The sequence below is a fragment of the Epinephelus fuscoguttatus genome, linkage group LG13 (genome assembly GCF_011397635.1).
Source record: "Epinephelus fuscoguttatus linkage group LG13, E.fuscoguttatus.final_Chr_v1".
NCBI lineage: Eukaryota > Metazoa > Chordata > Actinopteri > Perciformes > Serranidae > Epinephelus > Epinephelus fuscoguttatus.
The window spans coordinates 7,787,757-7,814,507 of record NC_064764.1 but is presented as its reverse complement, the minus strand read 5'-3'; the positions used below and the strand labels follow the sequence as shown (position 1 = coordinate 7,814,507).

Sequence of the window (26,751 nt, the reverse complement as noted above, 5' to 3'; positions counted from 1 at the left end):
TAACACTAGAAGTGATTGCGGGATCTAAAGTAGAGAAACAAGAGCCTGCAGCTGGGGAGGCTAGCTAAATACAATAATGTGAGGCAAGCACAGAGTGTAAACTGGCAGGAGTGATGGTGTATGTGGATATTGGGGGACAGGGGAGTTACGGGAGAAGCTATAAAGGAAAATAAGGGTTTTTATTATTGAGCCATTACGAGCCTGCTATCCCTGGAATCTTGTAAAAGCATTTGAGTGTGAGTATGACTTACTAGATCCCAGATGTGTACACGGGCTGCATGGCCTGGTAGATTTTAAGGAAAGGGCGACAACCTGGAACACAATTTTTCAAAAGTTGTTTAAATATAAATAATGTTTTTTAAAATCCGTATATGTGAGTGCACATCTGTGCATGACACTCACCTCCTTTAGACTCGAAGTTAGGGATGCCGTGCATGATGACGTGGTGAAGGAACAGGGGTTTGTTGTTGATCTTGATGTGCCCGGAGAGCAAGCCGCTGAAGTACTCCACATACCTGAGCGAGTTAGAGGTGGAGAAAAGGAAGACATGAACATGCTGCTACGTTCCTGTCTGTCATACCGTATCAGGATTCCTAATGTTTTACAACAAAGGGCTGAAGGTATAATCCTGTGTTCATCACAACAAAGAAACACAGTCTTTGACCTCTAGTAACAACAATGAATGTTTTCAGCCGTGCTCAATGAGCCAACATTGCTCCTTGTTTTCACTATAAAATCAGTCAATTAAACACTTAACAGCTACACAGATCAATATTTGTTATATCAACAATGGATCAAATGGATATGTGCAATGTGAAGAGGCTGCATGTAGTGCAGAAAATCACCCACAGGTGTTTAGTGACCTGTCACGGCTTTTCCTGTGGCTTTTGTGCTGCCAAACATCAGTGTATTTTGGAGACCTGTTAACACTTTTCCAGCGTCTTTTGTGCCAGCAAACATCAGTGGGTTTTTTTGCCACTCATTTACTCTTTTCTGGCGCATTTGTGCCAGCGAACGTCAGTGATTTTTAGCAACCCTTTTACTCTATTCCAGCGCCTGTTGTGCCAGTGAATGTCAGTGTTTTTTAGCAACTCATCGACTCTTTTCCAGCGCTTTATATGCCACCAAACATCAGTGTTTTTTAGCAACTTGTTTACCCTTTGCCAGTGCCTTTTGTGCCAGTGAATGTCAGTGTTTTTAAGCAACTCATTGATGCTTTTCCAGTGCCTTTTGTACTAGCGGATGTAAATTTAGCAACTCATTGATGCTTCCAGACGCTTTTGTGCCAGAAAACTTCAGCGTTTGTTAGTGACCTGTCAATGCTTTTCCAATGCCTTTGGTGCCAGCTGTCAGTGTTTTTTGCGACTCGTCAACTCTTTCCAGAATCTGGGTATTTTAAGCCAAAACATGGTCTTTTCCTAACCATATCCAAATGCTTTTCGTGCCTAACCATTGCTACATATTAACCACAATGTTAGAACACACATAACACATACAGATTTGTACATAATAACATACAAATGTAATGTATCCTTGTTTCGTAGAAATGTACAGTGTCAACATTTTTTCATTGGGTTGTGAGAACATAGCACATCATTAAGTAGCTAGAAAGCCATACATACTGCTCAAGAGTTGGTAGAGAGCAATCCAGAGAAGAGAAGAATGAATACTGAGCAGAAACACTTGGCTAACAAGTTAGATATATGAACACTATCATCAGCTTGTTCTGCTGCCTCTGGGTGGCCATTAAAATGAAATAATGCAGCTTTAGATATTTTTAGTTCATAGAAGGACAAAGGTTTCTTTGTGAGACAGTTCACTTCGGGTCAAACTCATACTATAAACAACAATTGAGGGAAGACTGACCTTTTCTGAGATGGCTGGCCCACAGGAAGCACTTTGTCTTCGTAGAAGCGCTTCATGGCAAACCTGTCCAGAGCCTGGTCAGCACTGCAGTCCAACAGAAAATAAATGGCACACATAAGGTTAACATACTTTTGAATCACCTTCATTTCCACTTGTATGTGTATGTGAGAGCAGCTTCGACACAGTAAGCTCAGTCATGCCATGCCAGACATCTGAAAAGTCTCCACACCATGACTTGTGCACAGAATTGTTTTTAATGCACCTGCCCGTTTATGCAAGACCTTTCTTCAGCATTCCTAATGTCAGACATCACACTGCACACGAGTGCCAATGCAAAGACAGGCATAGAATTAATAATATCAGATGCACCTGTCATGCCTAAGAAGAACATAATCCGTTACGCAATGTACGCCAAGTCTGTCCAGTATGGATCTCAAGATTTTGTGGACAAAATGGCCTTAGTGTTGATGTCTGACAGCTTATTCCACATAACCTCCATTACACAGCACATAGTAGAACATCTTATTGGAGTATTTATGTAACATCTTTAGTCCCATATGGCAAGTGTCAGTGTTTTCATGTTCCAACATTTCACTGTTATATTTCAAAAGGACTTATTGCCAGCTTTAAACTGATTTGTGAGATGATGTGTTTATAGAGAAATCTAATACTTTTGCGGAGAAGAAAATGTGTTACATAGTTATTTCAGAAACAACAGGGAGTCATGTGCTCTTCTGTTTGTTCACAGTTTACATCTCTTTGCTATTTGTAACAGAATGCTATCTATCCAAATCCAATAAAAAAGATAGAAAAATGACCACTTAATATCTAAATCATATGATTTGATGACACTTTAAACTAAATTATTGCTTTCTCATACTTATTGAATCAAATGCTTTTTCCTTGTATTACTCCAAATAAAAGTATTGTCCCCAGTCTCATGTTCCACCCCTCCTTCCTCTGTTCATCACAACTCCATCTGTTCTTCCGATGTGGGCTTTAGTCTTGTGATGATGAACAATGCTGGTTTATCTAGTTTTTCCTCTAATGTCTCCTACTCATGTCTCTCCTTTTTCCATGTTTTACTTTATTCACTTCTATGTTTCTGTTTCCAGAACATTACAGTTTCATCTCGCTTACTTCATCCTTTTCTGTCTGACTTTCTCTCTCACCTTGTCCACATGTACTTGGGTATATTAAAAAAAACATAACTTTTCTTTTGCTTCTTTTCGTTGACACACAAACTGTGTTTCAGGTCACTGAAAAAAGACCTTTTATAAACCTCTTTTCAGGGTGAAAATTACAAAAAAAAAAATCCTCAGTTTTCAGTGTGGATGTGTAGTGTTGTTTCAACTTGTAACGTTTTAGATTAAAGGGAGAGAAAAACCTTTTTTCAAAACTACCTATGTATGTGTGGACTGGACCTCAAACACTCCTTTTCCACCAAATAAGCTCTGGTTCTTAAGCCAGTTCCTTTCATGATTGTTGGAACCTTGGTGCTATCTAGAGAACTAGGCCGTGTTTGCACCAGTTTTGTGCAAAACCATTGGCAAGGATGTGCCATCATAGAGGGCGATGCGCAATGCACAACAGATGTAAACAGTAGTAGCAAATTGCAGATGACATTGATTACCTGCAAACTTTTGTTCTGTTATTACAGATATTTGATTGTACCCAAAAGAAAGCATGGACCAACTATTATTGAGACTACTGCATGCTCTTTTTTTTCTCACATGACTTCTCTATTGTTGCCTTCTCTATTCTCTCTATTAAAATCTGTAAAATATGACACACCCAATGATGTCATCATAGTTTGCACTTCAGATCATGATAAACTTGTTTGTTTTTTTGTTTTTTTTTGGTTCCATCTGAGACTTTTTGGTTGAAATGTGCTTAATGGTTCAAACATAGAGTGCAGAAACCAGAATAAAACTGGTTCCATGTTGGTGAAAAAAGGGTAAGAGTGTGCTGCAATTTACCCCTCAGCAGGTATAGTTGAGATCGAAAACCTACCTGGCAGATATGTTGCTGTAATGCATGTAGGCTGCCACCACCACTCCAGTTCTGCCTCTGTTGCCCTGAGAAGACATCAAACAAGCAAGAGTCAACCACAGATTTTATCTTCCAGGTCATAATGGTGTCCAAAGAACTATTTATCCACATCATTATAAAATAGAATCTTCTTTCGTAGTTAATGGTTATTTGAGTACTTTTATCCTGGTGTTGTTTTTAAATGCAGAATCCTGAATTTTAGTCAGGTCAAAATCCAAAATTGCAGGATCCTACATTTACCATAATGCAAATTGATAGCATCTTTTTGTTGAACCTCTCCTGCCTAGTAAATTCCCACATCTCTCAAACTCCATTCATCCAGTTTGTAACTTTCTGTTATACATGTAAAGTCCCCATGCCCAAACCTGATCATCAGAGTTATTTATTCAGACTTAAGAGACCTTCTTAAGAACCGCAGATGACACTGTTGTAAAAAGCTAAATACAACCCCCCAAAACTAGCTTACATTAATTCTATCAATTCTGATCATAAAGCATTTAAATTATCTGACTATACCTGTTATTTATATGGTAAAAAAAAAACAAAAAAAAAAAACAAAAACTGGCCAGGCATTTAATAAGCATCCACTGAGCCAAAGTACAAGCGCAGGTTTCTATGGCAACATCTCGGATTGCATTCATTTTACATATCCATTCATCTTTAAAACAAGGGTCACTGTGGAGGATAAATGTGTTCCACATTATAAATATCGCGGCCGCTTAAACAGCGTGGAGCCCAGTGGAAATGATTTGTTGATATGCGAAAACCCAACACAGCCTGCTTCCTTAGTGACCACCACAACTTCTAAGCCCACACTCACACTCATCACCAGGATTACTCAACTTGCAGTAAAATAACACCAGTTGTTATGGCAGCCGACTTGTTTGTAACCTCCCTGTGGGAACATCTTGGAATGAGGCAGGGATCCCATGGTTAATTCTTATGTTGCAAAACACAATCAGGAACACTGTAGGGTTAACGTGAAAATGATTAGGTATTGCATTTAGGACCTCGGTCAAGTAGTTGCATTTGGATATACTTTTTATGGCCTGTGTCGGCATATTGAGGAGCCAGACGAGTGTGGTTTGCCACAAGAGTATAATGTGATGCAAGTAAGTTTAGGCAACAACAGGAAAGTATTGGTCAATTCAGTCTTTATGGTATTGTTACGAGTAAAAGGGTAAATAAACCTAAGCAGCCATGATGAGCGGCGTGCCTCACCTCCCTAATTTGTGTTTTCCTAACCCGCGTCCAGCACAACCCAACCCAAACAAGCACACAGAGAGACACACTCTCACACACAAACTCTCCACCCTGAATGTCAGTGTTTCACTCAGGGGGAACGTCACTACACAAAGAACAGCTGCAGCCTCAGGAAGTGGGGGTCCTGAGAAGAGCCTGAGAGCACCCTCTACTGTCTGCACATACTTGTTCAGTTCTCACAGCAGCATTCTCTCGTCTCTCAGTCTCACCTTGTTGTGTATGACCACCACGTTGTGGCTGTCTGCACTCAGCCAGGTGTCCATGGCCTTGCAGATGCTGCAGATTTTGTCCAGGGCTGGAGCATGGTGGTCAGGCCAGCCAAAATCCAAAACCTGAGAGAGAAAAGAGATTGTCAGTCAAATTCATGGAGAGGAGAGGAGAGGAGAGGAGAGGAGAGGAGAGGAGAGGAGAGGAGAGGAATCAAGCTGTCAGGCTTACCTTTGGATTGAGTTGGCTGATGTCATAACGCTTCTCACTGAGGTTGAAGAGCTAAGGAAGAAGTAAAAGCAAAGATCATATTATTTTTTTTGCTAATACATTGCATGTAGACAGAGAAGAAAAATGTTATATATTATTTCATTTGTTCTCATTGATCAGTGATCATTCTTCACTCTTACAGATGTTTTGCTTGGCTGGCTTTGGCGAGGTTACAACTTCATCAAAGGACACTTTTTATGCTTTTCCTTATTTTCTGTCATATACATTTATATATAATGTTACACTGTCAGATGTTTATTTTGAATGTGGTCAAAGTTTCATATAATGAGGAAAACGTATGTAAGCATAATCCATATCAGCAAAAACCTCAGGCTTCACACTGTTGTGCTGTTTTTTTTTCTACTTTTGCGACAAGCTGATGTCAGCGTTACTCATGTTACTTACAACTAAGGTAGAGATGGATATTTAGCTACATGCTTAAGTCAAGAAAAAATTGAATCTTGGTTGCCAATATTGTTAATTTCTTCTTGATTTCAGGTTGTATTCCTGCTGGACCATGTCCAATTTTAAAGATTTTGGTTTATAAGCTTTTACTGGTGATTTCCACAGCAGAAAGTGCCGCTATACTCTACTCGGCTGCAATGATGGTGCGGAGATGCTGAGAGAGCAGATGCATAAGACCCAGAAATACAGACTAATCAGAGCAGACTTGGCCTTTTCAGGAGTGAGGCTTGAAGAGACAAGCATTAAAACTGAGCGTCTCAAACAGAGGGTGATTATAAGTGTTTCAGCACAGACAATATAGTGTTTTTCAACATTAAAGCATGTACACATTTTAAGCAGATCCCCAAAATACAAGTATGAGTCAGACTAACTAACTGGACATGCTAACATTAGCGACTTTAATTAGAGCAGATAAACACACTGTAAAATCCACTCCTTAAACTTCTGTTCTTGTGTATTTGTTTTGGAAAGGTCAGTTAAAAAAAAACATCAACTCTACAAATGTTTGTTGATTATCACTCTCACCTGCTAGACTCTTACTGTATAAACTTATGATTCCTCTGTGAATAAATGTGGACAAAGCCAAAGCTTGACAGACCCACAGTGCTCAGTTGTGTTTGCTAAGCTATTACTGGACAGTCACCACTTTGGGGAAAGGGTTTAGTGAACGGTCAATTCCTGCCGTATACTAAGGGTGTGCCACAGGGATCCACTTTGGACAATGTCCTATTCACGATTTAGAATAACTTACATTGTTTTATACACACACACACAGAAGGTGTTGAGACTCAAAGAGGTGAGAGGAAGGATTTAGGGTAGTGAGTTTTCAGCTTGACTGCAGTAGTCACCAAATACCAGATTACAATAACATTAGCAGCAGATGTACAGAGATGTACACAGATATACACAGATATAATACATAACCAGCCATGTGAATGTGTGTGGAGATATTTGGGACTAATAGAGATCAGCTGACGATCAGCTGATCTGGACAGCTCTCCTGACTTTTTGTACTATTATTTTATTAAAGATATTTTTTGGGCATTTTTAGCATTTATTTGATAGGACAGACAAGTGTGAAAGGGGGGGAGAGAGAGAGAGAGAGAGAGAGAGAGAGACATGCAGCAAAGGGCCACAGGCTGGATTCGAACCCGGGCCACTGCAGCAACAGCTTTGTACATGGTGGCCTGCTCTACCACTAAGCCACCGACGCCCCTTATTTTATTTTTTTGAAAGTTAACTGCAGTATTCCTGTCAGGATCATCCAGATGTACACAGGAAGACTGTACCAGGTAGTTGTGGCCGTGTTTGGAGCGCAGCATGGAGGCAACCTCCCGCAGGTTGGCAGCATAGCTCTGCTCTTCCACATTGCTGGGGAAGGAGACGGAGATGATTCTCTCTGTGATGTAGATCAGGTCCAACTCGTAGCTCTCCTCCAGGGCCTGCAGCAGACTCACACTCCTGTCAGAGAAATAGAGAAGCATTTAACCTCTGGTGTGGGTTACTGTGAAGATCCAAACTGCACTGAGCAATTTTTCATTTCAATGGCCCCACTGCGCAAAAACAAAATGGAGGTGGACTGCTGGAGCGCGAAAGATAGCTAGGAATTTAATATGGAGAAGTAACGCAGCACATGTGATTTATACACATGTGCTTGTGTTTATCAGGCCAGCTACTGCACAATCACTTTAACCATAGCATACCCAGGACATGAGAACGAAAAGGCATAACATTGGTGTGTTTGTACTTTTTCTGCTTTTATTTAATTGGAAGCTTTTTTCCCTACCCCTGACCATACCTTACTTAGTATAGGTAAAAAGCTTTATTTCATAAGGACTGATGTACAGTTTGACAGACAGCCAGTAAACAAACAAACTATGATATTTATTAGTATACAATAAATGAATTGTCTCTTTTGAAGCTTTCAACATTTGCTGCCCTCACTCATCTTTGCCGAGAGGCAGATCCAGTCAGAGCAGCCCCACATTGGTCATGGATTTGCAGGAACATTTCTAGGATTTGAGAACTTTAGTGGCTTTGGGGATAAACAAGCTCTATTTTATTACTTTTTCAATGAACTCTGGCACCAAATTTACATTCAAAGTAGGGATGCATGATGTATATATATATATATATATATATATATATATATATATATATATATATATATATATATATATATGTATATATATATGTATATATTTGCCACTATTCAATATGCTGACATATAACAACTTATTTGGCCAATAACTGATACCGATATCGATATATCCACTTTTTTCCCTACCTAATTTTAGTGATCATCAAGTCTCTTCTGTAGTGGAGGAAGCATCATATTATGCATGCATATTCATATCGTGATGGCCCACCAGCAAATGGAGACATGAAATACAATGCTTTTCAATGTGCGTGATATTCATTCATTGTGCAAAATAAGAAAAAGCGCAGTGGCCGATTCTGATCTGGTTCCTTTTAAAGTCAGTACTAGCTGTTACCAATGACATGCTGATATTGTCTTGCATCCCTACGTGAAAGCACAAAAAAGGCCACCCAACACACTCTCACGGCCCAGATTTGGCCCACAGGCTGTAGATTGAGTATGACTGCTAGGGTGTGTGGAGAGCAACGACATGGCCAAAACAGCGCACCAAACTGATTGTTTGAGGATGGGAGTCCTGACTCTCAAAACTAGTAATCTCGCAGATCATAAATATTGAACATTTTGAGTATTTGTGATTCAAAATCAGTGCAGCCAGAGACTTCTAAGTAGATTGGGGGACATAAGAAACAATGTGTCAAGATCATTAAAATTCTGGGCTTTATTGACAATTTTCGGGAGGGGAGCAATCAAGTACAAAATCGACTTGATTCTAGTGTAGTGTGTACCTAGCATTAGGCATATTAATATTGTCCTTAGTGTTGTTTTTAAAAGCAAACAGTCAGTGAATGTATTCATCATCCTGAGTAAATATTATTATCCCAAAATCTTCTGATGGAAATGCTGAACACAGATAGCGTCATTGTCGCATGACTCATTCCAGTGATTTAATATGGATCTTTATCGTTCCATATCCAAAGAGTCACTGATTTGGAGCTATATAGCATAAAAAATGTGGCTGTTTACTTCTTCTGTAAACCTTGTTACACTGAACGTCATAAATGTCCTTAATACAGCAAATCCCATTTCAGATTCAGCTGAACACACAACACAACACTGTTCTACAAGAAGCAAATTTCCTAATATGGAAAAGGCAACCCAGCACATAAATACCATATCCACAATGACATCATTTAATCCTTGAGGGGTTCACACTGGCCTCCAAAAAGTAAGCTCTTCCCTCTGTATTAAACACATGTTGTGTTGTTAGACTTTGGCTGTCGGAGAGGGGAAACAAAGCGAGGAGGAATTGATTAAACATGCCAGATTATGAAAATATCACAGCATACCGAGGATTACAGAAGGTGTGCACCTCACAGACCAAACAATATGTGATAGTCATTGGGAGAGTTGGTGTCTGGAGTCAAATCAGGTCAGAAAAGTGTTGAAGGGAGAAAGAACCTCTAAAGGAACTGTTCACCAAAAAAGGCAGTCACTTATAATTCATTTACACCATGGTAAAATTCCTTGATTGAGCTCTAATTTAGTCTCAGGCTTCTTACGAAAAGCTGACAATAACATATCTGACGTTGCTCCAAAACAAACATTAAGTTGCTGTCAAATGTGCAGCACAATATAATGCTTTGCTGCCAATGGATTTCACTAAGAGTTCAAAAATCCGACACTCATCTCCAGCTCAATCGCCAGACGAAAATGTTGGCGTGAATAAATTACATTTGCACATTTCATACATATCATATTAATGTTTCAAAAGTCAGGTAGTGTATGAGCTGCCTTTGTCATCAGGAGGTGGAGGAGATGTCGGATGGCATGTCATTTAGGCAAGATGCCTGCAAAGCTGCAGACCACTGTTTAAGACCAACAAACAACAAAACCAGTTATGTTTTAGTGAGTCATTGCTGAGTTTCCATTGGCTTTTTTGGCACTGAATGTTGGTGTTTGGTAGCGACACGTCAGGGAGGGTAGCGCCACGTAAAGATGCTTTTTCAAGGGGAAGGGAGGTTGTGCCCTCAAAAGCGGGTACTTTGAGCCAAAACACTTTCTTCTTCTTTTTGTCCTAAACATAACCAAGTGATTTTTGTGCCTGAATCTAACCACAGGTTAACCACAGCATTGCTGAACGGTAAGTTTCAACGTATGTGGTACATAATAACATGCAAATGTCACATGTCTGTGGTTTGCAGAAACCTACAATGCCAACATTTTACTTTAATACACAGAAAGTTACTGGCGGATTTCCCAAAACATTCAACTATATTTTTCTCCAACTTTAAAAAGGTAATGACATTTTTTTCCTTTTACTTCAGGTTGAACTTTTCCTTTAAATGCCTGAGCTGATCTTTTTTAGATCTCGTCTAACAGGCTTGTCTACAGAGAATGTGGACAGTGAGATGAAGAGGTTAAGGGCGAGGCGTCTGGACCCTTGGGGCTCAGACTGCAGCATATTTCCCACATTTGTCAGCTGTGAGTAGCCCCTGAGGAAATTGCTCATATGTCTGGGAGAGAAGAGCTCTCTGGGTTTACTATACAACAACTGTAACCTGTTCTGTGCTGTACATCTGGACCCACTCAAAACTTGCTTACTGGAAATTATTCATCAGGAGTGATAGAGGGGAAACTGATATGTCACACATGTTCTCTCTCATGTGTCGCAACAAACATCTTACTTTGAAATTCTTCTGATGCGTTGAGTCTTTTGTGTTCATGAGTTGCCAAAACTTTTTTGTTCTATCTTTTAGCTGCATCTCTCTCTCAATTTTCTCTTTTTCCCACTTTCTTAGTATTTCCTTTGCTCCTGTTTCCCTCTCCATCTCAGCATATGTATGTCTTTGGCCTCTGGCTGCAGTCAGGGCCAATATAGACCTGTGGTTTGTTCCTATTCCAGATCCACCAGCATGCATTGACCGGCTGAGCGCCAACCTGCTTCTCATCAGCTGCAGAGATGAAGCGATTGCTCTTTTTCTGCACGTCGTGTTTAAAGAATGACACACTATCTCCACACGCTCAATTTCAGCGCTGCGGTGATCTCATTTGTGCATTTGGACAAACACCAGCGGTGAAGTAGGAATGTTTTATCAGGACACCTGAGACACAAGGCTGTAAAACATCTCGCCAGATATTTCTTAGTCATGAAAGTGAACAACCAGGGCTTCCGTCTCTTCTATCTTAAATACTTAGCACCCTACTCAACCCCATACTGTACTTCCTGATGGTTAATACTGACAATTTGTCATGATCTCAAGGGTCAATGATCAGTCTAAATTAAACTCAGTATTTGGATGGAATTGATCATCTTCATTAGAACAGTTTGACAACATAGACATAGACGACTAGATACTTCTTCTTTCTGCACAAACACCAAATGTTATTTCTTTGTATTGATACTTAAAGCTGCACTGATCATTGTTTTTGTATTAACAATGGCTCAGGTGATTATATGTTAAGTTTGTCTCATGTAGTGAAAAAACAATAGCGTATATTCACTAAACTCTGAAAAACCTCAGACATTTCAGAGCTTTCCAGCCATTTTAGCTCAATGTTTTTGGTTTTCCTCAACCTTCCAACAACAGTGAAGCAAGAAACACAGACAAAGTAAGCGACCAGCTGAATCCAGCCTCAGTGGAGTGATGTTGGAGAGCAAAATAGAGCTTAAATTAGAGTAAATATTGGATTACTCCCAGTGCCCTTCCAGTTCAAAGATATATTTCAGAGGTGAGTTGTTGTGATCTGTAAGTGCTCATTGATGCTCAACATTAGATACGTATACGGACAGGGATGGAGCCTTCTGTCCGTGCTCCAGGTTCATTTTGTCCATATTTGTTTACATTTTCTGAAAGCCTGAGGATACGGACGAAACAGAGCGGAACTATCAGAGATCACAGGGACAGTGTAGAGTACTTCAAGCAAGATACAGCCATAGGAGATGATATTTAAAAAAAAGTCACTTAAAAAAAGGTGGACAAATCAGTATATGGTGAGGAGAACTCTCTGTCTGCCAGTTGTGTTGCGATGTATTTGATGGCCGCATAGACCACCACCACCTACGACAGTGACGGTGTTAAAAGGTACACATATTAGAACCTCCTCCATCGTTGCCTTCATTTGTTGTTGCATGAAACTTTTGACTCTGCCCTCTAGTGTCATCCATTGGCTGTATCTATGACGTCAAATTTGAAACTGTTTCTGTCCATAAAGCGAATATAAATGAGCCCTAAGTAATACATTAGCTGCTCCACTTGATAAGTAGTAAATTGGATCTCTTGCAATGTTCCTAAATGTGCACATTAATTAAAAAGAACAACATAAGAGTGACCTGCACTGCATTTCAAAATTCTGAATCTATGCAATAACATTTACAGCATGAAAAAGACATTGCAAACCAAAGTTGTCAGCTCACCTATAAAAATGGATGTCTCTGCTGTAGTTTACAGTATGTTATGTTTGGGAATTAATGACATTGTTAACTGGGGTGCATCCATGAACAACCAGAATTAACAAAGTAGAAAATGATTTTAAAAAATAAGCAAAAAACTGAAAGATGTCTATGCCATGTTTACTTACTAATTCAACTTCAGCTTAAATCACATTTTACTGCGCAGTGGATGAGGGCTTGTTATCAGTGTATCAGCCGTGTAGCATTGTGCAGCTCAAACCTTCATGCAGATAAAACTATCTGTCTTTATCAGAATGTAAATGAGCCTGTCTGGGCCCACTACTTTGATTGGATACCATCATTCAGCCAGAGCATTACATAACACACGATTGTCAGACTGATATGAACTTTTGAAAAGCCTTTGATTTTTCCTTTATATGGATGGAAAATGACCGTAATCACTCTGCATGTGCTGTTAATAGTGGTGATGTATTAGATGTTGAACTGTTTATATAACTCCGTATCAACTCTTTGACTCGCTGTGAGGGAATCAAACTGTCACTCAAGCTGAGCACAGCATCTCAGCATGAGCTATTGTGGTGTCAGGTTTTACACATTAATTACACAACTGACAACATCTGTGACTCCCTGAGGGCCGAGGTGAAAGGGGCCGACACTGAATATCTTTGTGTCCAACAAAACAGTGTGAGGTCCAGTTCAATGACAGGGCATGTTGCTGTGCTAATTCCCAAATCGACAAATATCATATTATATCGATTTTTTTTCTAACACTCCATATCTCAAGCTGAATATGATAGTGGTTGAATAAGGCTGTCTCAAATTAAGCCTTTTATGGGAAACCTGCAGCTCAAAGAGAAGAGAGGCGCTCCTACCTTGATGGTCTGCGGCGGGACTCCATGCTCTTTGAAGATTTTGTTGAGCCCTGCAAAACACAAAGAAAAACACACAAACTTTACCATATGCTTATGCATATAATTTCAATACTTCCATTCTGGAGCATTGGGTTAAATCATGTCCTGCCAAAAAAAGGTTAATACGATAAAAAAAAAAAAAGAATAAACTTGATATGGATAAAATAAATGTGAGTTATAAAGTATTTTTGTTGTGTTTTTATTTTTTTAATTCTAAACTTGCCCTGTGCCAAAAAACAGCCTTGTTCCGGACAAGAATTCACAACTTCAAACAATCAAAAAACGTGTTAAAAGACTTAAAATCTGGAACTAACCGATAACATAAGGGTCAAAGTGTACTGTCATATTCATCTTTGAGCTAGAATATGTTTCTAATGAAAATGTTGGCCCTTTAAAGATGTATCCCAAATTTTTGTCAACTTCATCAGACTCCTACTAAAACAACACTGAATCAGGCATAAAAGGGGTTACATCCCAAGAACTCCTGTCTCACTTCATGGTTTCCAAAAAGGCAGAAATGCTGCCATGTACCTGTAAGCTTTCTATTTTTTGATACATTTATTAAATAATGTTGCTATCTGGTGTGTCTCAACCATAAACCAACCAAAACTAAATGAGAATTATGGTTTAAAAAATTGCATTTTGTTGTGTTAAGAGAACTCTCGGCAACTTTGAAAAACAAAATGGCATCAATCAATCATCAATCATTTTATTCAATATCCTTTCTATCAGTTCTCTGTTGGTTTTACTTTACATCACAACTTCCAAAGTATCAGTAAGTCCATAATATCACAAATACGTAGTTCCACTGATTGTGGATTTACCTGCTATGGAGCTGTGATTTTACTCTATATAAAGTAAGGCAGTTCAAGAAACAAGCTGTTCTCTAATGGTGCCATATTTAGGAGGTACGCTGACATGTTCCATTTTGGTAAGTGGGATATCTTCAACGAAGCAGTACTCAATGTGGCTGAAATGAGCATGACAAAGGTCAAACTCATGTATGAACAGGCAGTCGCATGTAGTTTGAAATTGTATTCATCCCTCTAAAATGAACACATCAAGAGACAAGCTCAGGTTATTGTTAGCTATATATCTAAGGCCACATTTTACACACTGTGCGCAGAGTGCACCTTGTGGTTATGATGCTGCGCACTATCGTGTGAGGATGGCATCACATGCTGCCCTCACAAAGCAAAGCCGAGAGGCCCTTGTAGAGGAAGTGCGGCTGAAGGTGATGGACTGTGTTTGGCTCCACTGTGCCTCGTCTTCCTCGCCTCCCCCTCAACCCAGCTTGAGGAGGGGGTCAAAGGCCATGTGGTCTTGTTCACTTCCCTGTGGTGTTTGGGTCACATGTACACAGGAGGGGGCTGTTATCCATCATCATCCATTAGATCAGACTGGCTGGCTAAGCATCGGTGTCAAGAGCACCACTCGCGTCCCCGGATGAGTTTCAGCCTGCTCTGCTCTCCTAACACCCGACTTTCTGTCAGTGTTCGCATTTGAAACTAAGAGAGACATCATCCAGAATATTTGTGTGTAGTTTAAGAAGTATTTCACAGCTGGAAATATGGTCTTTTCATGAAACCGGACTGTTTATCCAGTAGAAAGATGCAAAAGCTTTTGAAATTGGTGCTACATGACCAGAGAAAACAGAGGAAAAGCACTGTGGCATTTGCTGTTGCTCAAGAGGTAAAAAACCTACAACTACCTGAATGCACTGCGCAACACAGGACCAATAAATGCTCTTGCTAGTGGGTGATATAATGAGAGCTAGTCTGTTTGGCAAAGACAACAATATGGCAGTCATATGGTAACAAACAATCTCCAATTACAGCCAAACAGTGTACTAAAGTATGTTTCTGAAAACACTTTAGGCAATGCAGTAACAGAATCTTGATCAGCACGGCCTAGTATTGTAGTTTGTTCTGAGTTTGGTCTGCATTTGAGAGAGAGACAGAGAGGGCATGTCTCTCTATTGATTCACTTCTACTGTATACTCTTTGTGTCAGTGGTGTGCATATGAAAATGAGGAAGTAAAATCTATAGTTTGAGCAACAGCCCAGAGCCAGTGAAAATTTGTTGGACGAAGCGAAACGTGTCATACAGCAGATTTGAGCTTGAAGGTAAGTAGGAAGATCTGGGCACTGGTAAGATGGGGGGTATACCTACATTAATAGGATACAAAGCAGGTTGAAAATTGGCAAAATATCCCTTTAATCAAAGTAGTGGACCTTTTCGTGGATAAAGCTCCCATGCTGTATTATTGTAGCCAAAAATAACTACAGGTGCAGCAGCTTATAAAAAAATGACATTGCTAAAAATCTGCAACCTTTTTGTTTTATTTTGCAATACACTGTAAGTAATATTTAAAAATAAATGATTAGCTGTAAATAATTGCGATACTAAAAATAAGTTTGGAAATTTCTCAGGATGCCGCTAGTATGGGCATTACTGTAGTGCTAGGGCTAGCCAACTAGCTAGTGACAAAGTTGAACGCACTTCCAAGCAGCATAAACAGTGCTCGGACCATGTTTTCTTGACGTTGAAGATTTCTTGACCTTGTTGAGTCAAAGTCAAATAGAAGACGTCAAATAAAAGAAAACAGCTGGATTATTTAATGTTGGACATTGCATGAACATATGTTTTTATTGTGACTACAAGGAAATCATTTAATTTTCGGAGGGCTACACCTTGGCCCTACCATGCTCCAGTTTAGTACCACCTATATTCTAAGGAAACAACGTTAGATCCACGCTAGTTTCAAGGAAGTTTGTGACACTGATGCTTGACGTTCACTTGACTTTCTTTGACATGAAATTGCAGTGATTAATAAAAAGACAAGGCATTCCTATAGTTTGATCATTTCTTGCTAAAAAAAAAAAAAAAAATCCATCCCTTTTTTAAAAAGGCAAAATCACTTGATATTGCACATATTGGTTAAATTTGTGTTCAAATTCATGGATGGACACACACATATGTAAACAAACAGACATAAACAAATCAGACGTTACAGTGTTTGCCAATGTTCCTGTCTGCCCCAGCAAATGATTATTTCAACAAATTCTATGCACCCTTACTTTGCTCCATCTTGGTGCTCACATGAGTCAGTGGCCCGATTGAGGCGACACAAAGCAAATTCCCCCATTTTCTGTCTGTGCTTTGGCCTAAACGTTTCAGCATGTTTCCAGTGGCTATAAAGCGCAGAGTCGCCAGAAGAGGACAGAGATGAATGAGCAAGAAATGACCTAAAAGAGAGGGTTCAGAGACCAGCGCAGAGCATGAAGAGGGCTGTGAGTGCTTGTGTTGAGTGGAGCTGTGGGACTTATTGTGCACAAAAGTCAAGCAAAGAACAAAGTGCTCTTAAATGGACCCCTGTGAGGTGATCACATCATCCTCCGACTTTTTTTGTTTTAAACAAGGTAAACATGTCTGAGAAATCCTCTCAGTTTGGACGCAGACACACAGTACATGGTGCCACCACTTCAACCAGCATGCAAACAAGTATCTTAATTAGAGACTGGGAGAGAGTTTTGAAGTGGTGGTGTTTATATTGTGCTGCAAAGATGGTTGTTAATTCATAGTTTTTGCTTCAAATTAGTCTGAATTGGTGTGCAGAGCATTTTATGAGCTGCAATATTTATGTTAAAATGCGACCATCTGGCCGAATAAAAGTGTCGCAGTGAAGCTACAGTCAGTTATAAGACTATAACTTTCTCTGTGGTCACACTGATGTCTTTGTCAGTGAAAAACTGAAAGACATCGTGATGTTCAAGCGCTGTGATTCTATGAATGGGGTGTACTGTGCAGCACTTGAACAAATCCATTCTCTAATTAGAGCTGCAAGATTTAAAGTAGAAGACATTAGCTCCCGAACATCACACAATCCGCACCCTATGACCTGTTACTCTCCTCTTAGAACTTTTTTTGGGAAGGAGGGGGGGAGGTGAGGTAGCGGGTGAGGAGGAGGCGGAGGTGGGAACTGGAGTGGGGGGTCCAGCAGGCCTGTTTCCAGATGAAAACCATCTGTGGAGGTTGACTTTACAAGCAGGCCATTCAAATTAACCATCTGAGAAAGAGCAAGGGAGCGAAGGAGGGAGGGAGGGAGCGAGGAAGACGCTGGGGGCTGGTAAAAGTCCGCGAAGGAGACCAGAGAAACTGTTATAACAAAGAAAAGAAACAAGCGATGAAAGAGTGGGCAAGAAAAAAAGTGCAAGCGACAGCATCCGTGTTGAATAAATCCATCCAACCATCCATCTATTCACCCCCTCCAAACGCATCCTACCTTCCTGAAAAGGTAGCCCGTACTCCATCGCCATGCCCCCCTCAGAGAGGAGAGCCGCCTTCTCAAAGACCCTCCTCGGTCCATCTCTGGAGAGTTCCCTCTGCCTCTCACTGCTTTCTGCCAAGCAGTGAAGTTTCCTCAGTGAAACCTCTCCCTTTTCTCTGACAGCGAAGGAGGAAGAAAAAAAACACCAAGGGCTCTATTTTGGGCAGTTGCCTGCAGTGGGCCACTGCATGCTACGGCTCAGACTCCTCCACAACGCTCCTTGTCTCCGTCCTCTGTCCGCTCTGTCTTCTCCCCTCCTTCTCTCCCTTTCTGACTGTGTTGGCCACCCTTCCCCCCTCCCACTCTGCCTCCCATCACGTTATCTCTCCCCCTCATATTCAACTTTTCCCTCCCTCTTTCTCATCTGGGTAGGGATCTAAATGCCAACTGCTTTCTGTTTCTTAAGGCACACACGGGGTCTGGTGAATGTTTACACACACACACACACACACACACACACAAAATCAGCTGACTGGACCACTCTGTGTGTTAAGTCATGTCTGGTGAAATGTGTTTTTTTTCCCCCCAAAACATGTGTCTGTGTATCCGACTATGAAATCTCATCTGACATTTGTGTCTTTTGCACAGGTGATTTCACAAACAGCCACACACTCAAATGCTGTTTTTGTTATGTATAGAATGTTCGTATCATATCTAAGTATTAAAAGTATTCAGAACTTTTCCTCTATTTCCTGTAATTTTCTCCTCTTTCTGTCACAAATATTACACGCTTTGTTTAATTTTATAGACATTAAAACTTAATGAAAGGAGTCAAAAGAGCAAAGCAACAGAACACCAAACCCACCGAGGAAGAAACTGACCCAGTGAAGCGAGAGAAGCTCATGTAGTCATAAGACGAATCTTTTCGATGCTCCGAGGCGATGAAGCGCGGGGCAAACCTCTCCCAGACGTCACAGTGCAACCACACAGCAAATGCCCATGACCAGACAGCAGCTGCACACGCACACAGCTATGAACTCATGCATATACACTCCAACACATGCATACTATACAGACAGTATGTGTGAAAGAGATCTTCGTGTAATCACACACTTCTAATCACTGTGTGTTTCAGGCTCTGCCCCTTAGTTAAGGTGCACACCAAATTATGACCTGAGAGGGAAAAACTCATGAGTCGAGCAAAACACTGCCTGATATGTAGCTCCTGCATGACAGAGGCGCAGAAGCTTGGGCTTTTCTGTACTACACTGTATGAGAAAACTGAAGAATAACACAGGGAATGCCAATAAAAGCAACCACACACACACACACACACACACACGGGGCACACTGGTGCACTTGTGTTTATTTCGGTCCTTGTGGAGAAAGTGGGCACATGGCTTTGGGTGGTAACTCTAAATCAGTTACTTGATCCTTCCTTTCCCAGACAAAATACAACTCGCAGGAAGTTGCATCATAGACGCCGAGTGAGTCCAAGGCAAACATGTACGCTCTCACTTGGTGTGTGTGTGTGTTGACCTAACATGTGCATATGGAGGAGAGTTGTTACCCTGAAGCTATCAGAACTATTTCATTAAAGTTCCATCAACATATGTAGACCCAAAGGTGATATCATAGAATTAGTCAGGAGTGTTTTATTACCCATCACTCCCTGGGGTGTCTGGGCTGAAATCCATTATATCAATGGTGAAAGCCCAAGGCAAAGGTGATGTACAGAGACGCTACAGTGTTCAAGGATGTGTCCATGTCAAGCAATTGTGATTAAATGTATTTTCCAATATGTATAGCAGCAGATTACACTGCAACAGGTTGAATGTGAGGCAGGCCAGTAGTAAAATACATGCTGTATGCTCACAGTGGCAGTACTCAGGACTCTGTGGTAAAATCAAAGATTTCTTTTATTCATTTATTTTTTATTTATCCTGTATTTAAGCAAAAAGATCCTGTGAGATAAAATATATTTTTTGCTCCTGGTCAAGATAGGCAGGGAATTTAAAAACATTCAAATACAGGTACAAATGGGGACAGATAACATCACAAAAAAAACAAATAAAGGATCAAAAACAGATAGGAATCAAGATAAAAGGGATCATGACAAATAATGGCACCAAAAGGTAAGATGTCCTCAAGTTGTTTAGATCTGTACATGTTTGTAACTTCCATCCAAGTATTGCTAGAAATGTTGTCCATACTGGACAGTTTTGGCTTTAGCCCAGTACAGAAAGTGGTGCTACCTATATCAAGCACAGTGATGGGAAATTTCCACCAGATCTGGTGGAGGACGCGTTGCCCCGCTCAACTGGCTTAAGTGTGACTACTGAAAAAGCAGGTACAGTTCTCTCCTGGACCCTATCATGGAATGCACCTGACTGGATAAACGTGCTGCTGATTTGGCGTTCCATTGCTCTCTGGTTATGGTTTCAAACAGGAAACAAAATTTTTGCCTGCTTATAAACTTCCTGTTATTCAGTTGAGAGATAGTTGAGAAATAGGCAATGTCACTGCTGAGTAATGCTTCATTTTAGAACTACATCACCTAGTTTGACAGCATGGTCCAAGCCAGGTGTATTTCACTGGACAGACTTTTTTGCATTACATTGAATTTAGTCTATTTCGTGCCATAAGAGTAAGAAGGTTGGGGTGGTGAATGGATGTCTAACAAAGCCAACTTTCATGGAGGAGAACACAGATCTTCTCCCCTTACAGACCCCAAATTAACATTTCATTAACCATATGTACAATCCTTCTTTAAGATTAACAATGTGTTGTATTTGCCTAACCTTTCCCATATCTTTCCCAAACCTGAACACTACCATACACAGCTACTGTAGGCACCAAGCATTTTATGTCATGTAATCAACCAAAACTGTCTAATATTGACATCTTTGTCTGGTGTTAGCTTTTGTATCATTTTGTGAAAACTGAGGTTTCAAATATCTGTCTGACATTGGTTTAAGAGTTTCCAAAACCTGGTCACTTAATGAACTGTGAACCTCTTGTTCTGTGTAGCCGACCTCAACCTTTAACCTTCCTGCACGTGTGTGTGCACCCAAGAAGCACACATAGAAAACTCTGCATCACGTTACATAGCACTGACAAATCCTCCTGCTCACACATCAGCAGCTAATCCCACACTGTGATGCCTTCTGTGTCTGATGTGCCTTTGAAAACAGTCAAGGAAAAAAGATCTAATGGGAGCAGAATCAGCAGCCTGGCTTGATTCCCAGCACAGAAATCCCTGAATGTCTTGTTTTAACACTGTGATTTTAGTTCCAGTAAGATAATATGATAAGTCAGTCATCATCTAGTGCAAAATGCTGGTACTTTGTGTTTGATGTGAACATTGGAAATGGGCCTCTCACTTGCCGATTTAATGCCCTGGTCTGGCCTCGCTCCTCATTACTGTTTAAGGGCTCATTTATACTCCACTACTATTACATACGACAAGAGATATATCTGTTTCAAACATTGTAAACACCACTGCCATCATACTTCTATGCATCCTTTGTGTTCGCATAGATACAGCCAATCGATCGCACTAGAGCGCAGAGTCAAAAGTTGGAGGAGGTCGTAACATTGTACCTTTTAACAGAGGCTGTAGACAGGTTGTAGACAGCGGTGGTCTGTGAGGCCAATAATTACATCACAACATGTAGATGGAGAATTCTTTTCACTATCTCACTGATTCACTCTGTTCCGCCATTTTTTAAATGTCTTTGTCATCCGCTATGGATGGATCTCACTTGATATACGCTAAACTTCCCCCACGATCAGTGGTGGTACTGCTTTGTTTCATCCATATCCATAAGCTTTCACAAAACAAGCACAAATAAAGACAAAATTACTGCTGAGTACGGAAAGAAAGCTCCATCCACGTCTGTATACCTATAACATTGAGCATAAATGGGCCCTAAAGGAATATAAGCAAGGTTAGTATTCCGTTGGATTGGATTGTAGATAGATAATATTATCATATTATTATTATTTTACAGTATAGCTTAATTATGATTATTATGATTATTATTATATTGCTGTTACATCATGTATTTATTGCATTTTTCTTCTCCCTTGCCACATATCCCATGCTCCTTACTCCAACCACCAACCTGTCCAGGATCACTGGACGTATACACAGATACATATAAGCACCTCTTATGCAAACATGTATCACACACACACACACACACACACACACACACACACACACACACATACACACTACTTAACTTAATCTAATCTTGACTCCTGGACTCTTGTCATTTCATCACATACATCATCATAACTGCTTTACATTGGTGTCTGTATGTCAGTCCATTACGCCTTACTTATCTTACTCTTACTTATCCTTTGTGTATGTGAATCTTTTTGTGCGTGTGTGTGTGTGTGTGTGTGTGTGTGTGTGTGTGTTATTCCACCAATAAAGTGAAGAAGGATATGTGACTTTTCTTTGGCCAGTATATTGGAAAATATACAATATACAAATAGTACTTCCTGTGGACACTCATATTTCATTAAAAGGGAATACTAAGCGCTTTGGGGTTGCATTTTTGATGTATGAAAGGCGCTATATAAATAAAGTTTGATTGGTTGATTGATTGATTGATACTTAAGTTAAGAACTCAAATATGTTATTTTGATGGCCTAGGAAAGTTCAATCAATATTTGTGTGAACATAAGCTATTCTCTCTCAAAACTAGAAACCAAAGAAGGCTGTGATGTCATCAAGTACAGACAATTGATGGGAGCCTGATTTTATGGACCCACAGAATGATTGTTTTTCCTTTTTTTATACCCAAATTAGCTTTATTCTACTGCAGTGTTGTCAGTTCTGAAACAGAAAATGCACTGAGAAACTCAGAACATTCCCCTGGGTGCTCTCAGTGTCGTGGAAGATTTTTCACCACTCACTGTTTTATGGAGCAGCTCCAGACTTTAAACCCAGTGACATCACAAATTTGAGGTTTGGCACTCTATTTTTTGGATTAGGGAGAGAGCTGTTTATGTTAACTCATATTTTTGGACTCTCTTAGACCATAGAGATAGCGTGGATGAATTTTGAAAATGGGTATAGGTCCCCTTTAAATAATGATGTGTAGACTCTGATGTATCTATAAAGTTCTATAAAGTATTTTACTGAAGTTTTAACTTTTTTAAAGTGCATTTGCTGTATAAGAAGCTGTTATTCATGCCAGCTGGAACACCTCTGTCCACTCACAAAACATTCCTATCTCCTCCATTAAATACAGTATTTCAGACGCAGATTGATCTGCTCCTTCAGTTCAGAAATCTAAGCAAAAGAGATGGCTGAACCTGAGAAAAAACAGTGAGTGAGGTTTAAAAAAAAAAGTCATGTAAGTTGAAACTCACCATGGTGTCTACATGTTTGAGAGGGAGGTCACTGCTCGGTGCCTGTTGAGAAAAGACAGAGAGGAACAGAAAGTGAGATCAATACCTATAACACTTAATACCTCAAAAACTCACCACCATGTTATGTTGTGTTGTGTCATGTCACATCCTCTCCTCTCATACTATTTTGAAGCCACTAAGCGCCATTCTTTGCCCTAATGTGGCCTGAAGCAGAGCAGGGCTCCACCTTGAATGCGTGGGACCATCTATAATCCCTCTGTGCAAATATTTACACAAAGAGACAAGTCTGCTTCCATTAGCCAAGACCAGAGAGTCCATCCGTGGAGCTCTCTTTTTCAACGCCATATACAGCTATGGACAGAGAGAGAGGATCAGACCAACAGAGATGTAAGAGGAGAGAGAAATACGGGACAGAGAGCAGAGAAAGAGAAAAGGAGGGAGAAAGAGAAGAGAAAAATGAAAGAGAATAAGGAGTGGGTGGATGTACAGTAAGGGTCGGCTGGGGAGTATAGAAGGAGAGAGATGAAGGTAAAGAAAGAGGTTCATGGCAGAGAGCAGAAGACGAAAACATCAGAGCAACCCATGATGTCATGAGCTTGTGTGGGCTTGGCTAACCGCAGACTACCACACATGCACAGATGTTACTGACTAAATGATGCATAAAAAATTCAGTCTAAGCAGTACTGAAATCATCAGTCATATCTATATGTAGCAGAGAGGACAGGAAATGACTATGGGCACTTTTTATTGGAGCAAAACTTTATACATGGTACATAGTATATATAGTCTACATCTTAACTGATCAGCAAGAATATATATATATATATATATATATATATATATATATATACATATATATACATATATATATGTATATATATGTATATATATATATATATATATACATATACACACACACACACACACACACACATATATTTTGTGATCGTTAATAAAGGATCCCTGTCTCTGTAGATCGTCCTGGTGGACCGCACAGGTGTACACTGATCAGCCAAAACATTAAAACCACTGATGTGAAGTGAGTAACTTTTAATCTTGTTACAATGCAATAATCTGCTGGAAAACCTTCCGTTCACGTGGATGGCCCCTGACACACTCCACCCACCCAAATACCATTGCAAAACAATAACTGCCCCTCACAGCACTCCCCAATGCTGTGGCCCCCCAGCAGGAAAATGCACCAGGCCATATCACAAAAACTGCACAGGAATGGCCCAAGGAACTTGACAAAGAGCTCCAGGTGTCAACCTAGCCTTCAAATTACCCAAATCCCAGTCTGATCAAGGATTCGTGGGATGTGCTGCTACCCCAGAGGTACCCCAAATCCAAGTTGCGGCGTCCTTGGATTGGACTTGGCTCTGACCTGTTGAGGCACTGACAAAGGCCCTCTGGGGGGTGTCCTGAGGTGTCTGACACCAGGGCACTGGCTGTAGATCCTTTGAGTCCTGGGGGCTGTGAGGTGGAGTACCAACACATCACGCGAATCCTCAATCAGATTGAGATCTGGACCAGATCGATGCTTTGAGGTTATTATCACTTTCCTCAGGCCATTCCTGAACAGTTTTTGTGGTGTTGCATGGTGCATTTTCCTGCTGGGGGGCCACTGCCATTGGGGAGTAAGAAAAATTTGGACCATTCTGATAAATGGGAAAAAAAGGTTTTCAACAGGTTTATATTGCCATATCTACATTACTTCCCCAATGAAGCACTGTTTCGGTAACAGTACTAATAACTGGGTATTGTATCGGAAGGATGTTAAAAAAAATCCCAACAATCACCAGCCTTAATGATTGGTGATATTTTGAAAGTCAAGTATGAAAAGGTTATTTTAAGCCCATGGCATTTAAAATACAAGGGTGACTTTAAGAGTACAGCCAACAACATTCTCGGAACCCATCGGCTGTATTCGGCGCCTGACTTCCGGCAGACAGCGATACAGCCTCTGGGGGCAGACCCCCAATTTTTTGCCATTCCGGTTTGATTTGGGCGGAGGAGGCAAATTTCCGTTTCCGACTTCCGTTTATATATAAGTAAATATGCTGAAACATTGCAATGGATTCAGAGTTTGCAGTGACGCCAATTATGTTCCGCCTCGTTAGTTCACCGCACGGACCGTTTAACCTGGCAACAACTGCAGCCGTCTCAAACGTGATTGGTCAATATCACGCGGACTACAAACAGCCTACAACCAGAAACCAGGGCTCTTTCGCTCTTCTTCCGGAGGCAAGATCTCCGGGGTTTGCCTACAGACTCTACATTCACTGAATGTAGAACAATATTCTAGATTTTTATTACTGTCAATAAAATCCCATGAAAAGACTTAAAGGCGCTGTATGTAAGAATGTGGCCAAAACGGTTGTTGTACTGCCGCGAGTCATGTCCCCCCCTACAGATTCAAGGTTGCTGGACTGTGGAGACTGATTTGTTTGCCCACAGGCGGCTGCCGTGGCAGGGCCGCATCGCCACATCCTTGATCTTTGGTTTTCTAGCGGACCGCTCGAGCAAGTCCGGCTTCTCTGCTGCTAACGCTGCTGCCGGGATACAACTGAGGAGGAGCCGGCTGCTAATGCTATGTACCAGGACACTGCTAATGCTGATTGCCGTGCTGCTGTAGCTCAGTCGTAACTGTAACTGATGCTGAGACTCTACTGACTGTGTGACTGGTAGATGGCAGTGGGTGGCGCAACAGGCCAAAACACAAATTCAAAACATAAACATAATTTGCAGACCGTAAACATTTTTTTAAAAATGTGAATATTCTGGCTGTACTATTGTTGTTGGTGAGATCAGTATGTTATATGAACATTATTCCTTAGTCTCTGTGACATATTAGGATGATTTTACGACTATTTGCTTTAGATTTCTTACATATAGCTCCTTTAAAATAACCATGTGTTTATCTGTCTCTGAATATTTTGTAACTTTCCTACTCTGTGGCTGTGATTTCCTAAGCCCACTTGTTCTTCCTGGCAACATAACTCTTTATAAATGGGTCACAACCATACTGTTTAATTTTTAAAAAGGGCAAAGCAATTTCCTAAAACAGCTGTGCACTGTAGTTTTTCGCCAATATTATTCAAACAGCAGTAAATAGTGCACTTACTGGGGACTATTTTTGGCAGCAGATGAATACATATTTGTACATTAGCAAGAATTTGAAGCAGCAGGACAGTGCATATGGGCTTGAGTCAAAATAACCTACAGTGTGTGTTTTCATGGTAATAAAGGAACATGTCACTCAGTGCAACAGTGTGACTCATTGATGTGTTTTTAATAGTTTTTGGACAAGAACAGCTCTATGGAAGAGAGGAAGAAGGCATATCAGGGTTTGGATACACACAAAATACTTGTTTGAGGGATTAATTCATTGTTAAAGAGCTTTGCTGCAAAATATTGAAAATTATAATTTGTATCAAAAGAAAAAAAAAAAAACTTTATAATGGATGTATTCACTGGACAGTCCTGCTCAGAGAGCTGGGCAGTGACACCAGGGATGCTCTGCAAGCTTCAGTGGAATATAAACAGT

The 26,751-nt window shown here is 40.4% G+C and overlaps 1 protein-coding gene across 10 annotated transcripts in view; it reads right to left on the bottom strand.

Annotated features, from left to right (window-relative positions):
* tns1b (tensin 1b) overlaps window positions 1-26,751 on the bottom strand; it is a 229,245-nt gene that overhangs the window by 51,683 nt on the left and 150,811 nt on the right. For 9 of the 10 annotated variants that reach the window (XM_049594652.1, XM_049594656.1, XM_049594653.1 and 6 more), the window contains 9 exons: window positions 23,205-23,246; window positions 13,508-13,557; window positions 7,413-7,584; window positions 5,620-5,670; window positions 5,391-5,513; window positions 3,880-3,944; window positions 1,867-1,950; window positions 403-515; window positions 252-312 (listed from right to left, as the gene is read on the bottom strand). In XM_049594652.1, coding sequence (XP_049450609.1) covers window positions 252-312; window positions 403-515; window positions 1,867-1,950; window positions 3,880-3,944; window positions 5,391-5,513; window positions 5,620-5,670; window positions 7,413-7,584; window positions 13,508-13,557; window positions 23,205-23,246 — 761 coding nt within the window. Of the gene's footprint in view, window positions 1-251; window positions 313-402; window positions 516-1,866; window positions 1,951-3,879; window positions 3,945-5,390; window positions 5,514-5,619; window positions 5,671-7,412; window positions 7,585-13,507; window positions 13,558-17,831; window positions 18,100-23,204; window positions 23,247-26,751 lie in introns of those variants that run through there. The other variant, XM_049594660.1, reaches the window with a different exon arrangement.